The sequence below is a fragment of the Grammomys surdaster genome, unplaced genomic scaffold, assembly GCF_004785775.1.
Source record: "Grammomys surdaster isolate TR1022 unplaced genomic scaffold, NIH_TR_1.0 724, whole genome shotgun sequence".
Lineage (NCBI taxonomy): Eukaryota > Metazoa > Chordata > Mammalia > Rodentia > Muridae > Grammomys > Grammomys surdaster.
In genome coordinates this window covers 184,106-188,060 of record NW_021605143.1, presented here as the reverse complement: position 1 = coordinate 188,060, position 3,955 = coordinate 184,106, and the positions used below count along the sequence as shown (strand labels likewise).

The 3,955-nt window shown below is 52.3% G+C and overlaps 1 protein-coding gene across 1 annotated transcript in view; it reads right to left on the bottom strand.

Moving 5' to 3' along the window:
- Positions 1-3,302, bottom strand: part of LOC114633667 (keratin, type II cuticular Hb1-like) — a 7,374-nt gene extending 4,072 nt beyond the window's left edge. The window contains exons 1-3 of the mRNA XM_028782266.1: positions 2,940-3,302; positions 1,445-1,653; positions 150-210 (exon numbers count right to left, since the gene is read on the bottom strand). Of these exons, the coding sequence (XP_028638099.1) occupies positions 150-210; positions 1,445-1,653; positions 2,940-3,302 (633 nt within the window). The remainder of the gene's footprint in view (positions 1-149; positions 211-1,444; positions 1,654-2,939) is intronic.
- Between the last annotated feature and the right edge of the window lie 653 nt (positions 3,303-3,955).

Below are 3,955 nucleotides of genomic sequence, written 5' to 3'. Positions count from 1 at the left end.
TTGCGCAGGTAGGCACAGTCCACATCCTATTGGGGTTTGCAGACAGCCATGAAGTTAGCTTTCCCTTAGGCTGGAGGCATCTGGCTGCTGAGTTGCAGGACAGAGGGGACAGGGTTGGGTGGAACTGTCCAGGGACTTCAATCACTTACCTTCTTCAGAGCCACAAACTCATTTTCTGCTGTGGCCCGGAGTGAAACTTCTTCTTCATACCTGAGGCAGAAGGGAAAGAAGGCCTTACCCAAACAGCCATGAAGCCAGTCCACAGAGCAGCCTGAACTATAGGCCTCCTTAGAGAATCTGAGAGGGGTCACACTCCAGTCACAGGCCTGTGAGCACATTGGGTCTTTGCAGTAGAGACAGGATAGTGGTATTTGAAAGCTGTGCATTTGTACATACATACGTGTTTGTGTGCATGTATGTGAACATGCATATGTGAGTGTGTATGCGAACATGCATTTGTGTGTGAACACACACACGTGAGTGTGTGTGTGCATGCACATGCATGTGAACATGCATGTGTGAGTGTGTATGCGAACATGCATGTGTGTGAACACACACGTGTGAGTGTGTGTGTGCATGCACATGCATGTGAACATGCATGTGTGAGTGTGTATGCGAACATGCATTTGTGTGTGAACACACATGTGTGAGTGTGTGTGTGCATGCACATGCATGTGAACATGCATGTGTGTGTATGCGAACATGCATTTGTGTGTGAACACACACGTGTGAGTGTGTGTGTGTGCATGCACATGCATGTGAACATGCATGTGTGAGTGTATGTCTAAGGTTCAGGAGACTGAGCTGGCTGTTTTTCCTCACCATTTCCTCCGAGCCCTTGGTTAGCACTTTGTCTATTATCTCTTCTTGGACTGAGCCAAGGGACCACTCTGAGGGAAGGTCTGCTCAGGGACGGGGATAGGAGGCAGAGGCTATAGCAGAGCATGCCAGTGAAGAAGGCTGGTCAGTTCCTTTGAGGAGCAGAAGCTTTCTGAGGCCTGTTGTCCATCCATCATGGCTGTGTCACATGGAACTGTATCCATACATGACCATGTCATGCTCACATCCCAGTAGACTCCACCCCGCAAGGACCATGCACACTGCTGGATGGATTGGTAGCACCCTGCTATGTCTATGGGGTGTGTGGCAGTATTGGTGGAGAGTGGTGGAGGGAACCCTAAAAACAATATCCAGGGACTGAAGGGTTAGTTCTGGAGACCAGGAAAGTTAGGTGAAGAAAGGTAGGCTACCTTGCGCTACTTAAAGGGGATGATGAGAACCCTGTGAAGGACAGGGATCCTTTGTCTGAAGGAAGACATGGAGAGGGCTCCTTGATTGATAAGGCAGGGGTGGGCTTCCTGACCTAGTCAGGCAGTGACCCTAAACACAAGCCAGCTCTTCTGTTCCCAGGGAGCTCCTGTCAAGACTCCCCAGTGGCCCTTACCTCTTCTTGTAGCCCTCCATGGCCTCCTGAGCATGGTTGAGCTCGGCGGCCAGCCTCCCGCTGTCGGCCTCCACGCACTCAGCCTCACGCCTCAGTGTCTCGATGTAGCCCTCGAACAGAGGCTCCACATTGCTCTCACAGCACTTGCGGTTCTGGTAGAACTGCCACTTGGTCTCCAGCAGCTTGTTCTGCTGCTCTAGGAAGCGCACCTGCCATCCAGAGTTAAAGTCTGAGGACAGACTCTTGCAGAATCAGAGGACAGGTGTGTGTGTGTGTGTGTGTGTGTGTGTGTGTGTGTGTGTGTGTGTGATGCCCTCCCTTGCTGGCATGTCTTCTCCACAGCCACACTGAGGCTGAAGGCAGGTGGTAACCTGGAACTCCTTCCTGAGACCTAACATCAGTCAGTTCACCTGGTGTCTCTGAACATGCTTAACCCAGTCCAGACTCTGCCTCTTCTTAGTCCATGACTTTGGATAAAGCTCCCAACCTTCCACAGAGTAGGGTGGCTAAAGCACCTTTTAGTAAGGTACAGAGAGACATTCTACCTCAAGAAGACAGCACAGCCAAGGCAGCTGTGAGAGTCAGCCTGGGACTGGAAGGGTGAACCTGTTTAGAAAGGCAGACTGTAAATTCTGGAAAGTGAACCAGTGTGTGCAGATTACAGGATTCCTGCAACAACAGCACAATTAGAATAATGAACACCTGGGATTCAAGTGCAGGAATGCCTTGTGTTTCTAAGTTCAAGAGTGAGATTGAAGGACCAGGACGTTGCTTAACTACAGGGAGAGACTGTTGGTTGGCCGGGGCCGTATCTTCACCATCATTATTACAGACTATCCGGCCCCCATCTCCCCATCACTCCTAGATTCAGATGCCTGTGTTTAATGGCCTCACCATATCCTTGGTAAGTTCTTCCTTGTGCTTCCTTTAGTGTCTCATGTGTGCCAGCTCTGGACAACTCTCCCCAACCCCTCGACTTCTCTCTCCTTGGAGCTTGTATTCACGCCTCAGCTACATGTGGGTGCCTGGATTCTGGGAAGACAGCTGCAGGCTTGTGGTCATCCTGGCTCTGCATAAGGCCCTGAGGAACCAGGCTGTGGCTATAGCGCAGGCCTGCGTGCTTAGCTCCAAATGCAGAAGCTCCCACAGAGCACACTGGCCCCAGTGGCTACATGAGATTCAAAAGGCCCTGTGAGAGATAAGCCCTCAGGCAGTCTTCACAGTTGACCCTGACATGTTTAGGACACCCTGCTTCCCATACAAGCATCTACATGGTCTTGCACACTGGAAAGGTGAGGCCTGGGCTCTGTAGGTCCTGCTCCAAGTTCTAAGGATGCCGTCAGGTTTTTTTCCCCCACACCAGACTGAAAGGTACTGCTTCCAGTTCCTGTCTGTCTGTGTCTCTTTGGCCTTGGGGGTTCTATGGGTATGTCTTCACTCTGATTTCCCTTCAGTGCCCAGCACTGACTGTGCACATGCTCCAGGCCACACCCACCTTGTCGATGAAGGCCGCGAACCTGCTGTTGAGGCACTTGATCTGCTCCTTCTCCTCATGCTTCACACACTGAGCATTGGGGTCGATCTCCAGGTTGAGGGGAGTGAGCAGGCTCTCATTGACAGAGACTGTGGTGATGCAGGGGGGGCTGGGCCCGCAGATGCCTCCAGAGCGGTATCCGAAGCTGCGTCCACAGGAGCCAGAGCGGAAGGTCCCGCATACGCTGCGGCTGCCGAAGCCCCCTGAGAGTCCGCGGTAGCAGGAGATGCCCCTGTAGGGAGCTGCAGAGATGCAGCATCGTCCGGGCCTGGGCCCACAGGCTGAGGCGCAGCTGAAGTTTCCAGTTGGAAAGCCACAGGTCATGGTCGAGGAGAGGACGCGTGCGAAGAGGAGAGAAGTTGACAGTGTTTGGAGCTGAGGCCTTGTGTTCCCTGGGTCATTGAAGGCCCTTTTATATGCCAGCACATGCTGGCATATAAAAGGGACCAAGAAGAGACAATAGCTGTATTTTATTGGCTTGGCAGCGCCTGGCCTCTTAAGCTCCAACTCCTAGTGTGGCTGTGTCAACAATCTTTGGCTACAGGCCTGTTTCATCTTCAAAGTCCTTTACAAGCTTCCCCTGGTCTCTGCCCCTCCCTTGGTCTCTGGTAGAGAAGGGCAAGAGAATTTCTTGGAGCATGTTCTCTGAACCCTTTTCTGAAAGGGGCTCACCTGGGCTATGAGCCTGGATATCTGGCCTGGCTTTCAGCATAGTGTCTGGTCTGTCTCTTCCTTTGAGGGAGTCTGTCCCTAAAACCTTCTTCTTGTCTCCCCTAGCTAAAAGGCAGGCAGATGAGGTCCTGTCTTCATTGAAAGGTCAACGTTTCCACCCCAGAGCCTGGCCAGGATGGGGTGAGAGTGAACAGTGATCGGAGGGTAAAGACTCTGGAGCTGAAGCAGGGCTTGGCCTCCGCATTCTGGGTATTCCCAGTGCAGGGAGAAAGGCTTGCATGTGGGAGAAAACAAGCTGGAATACT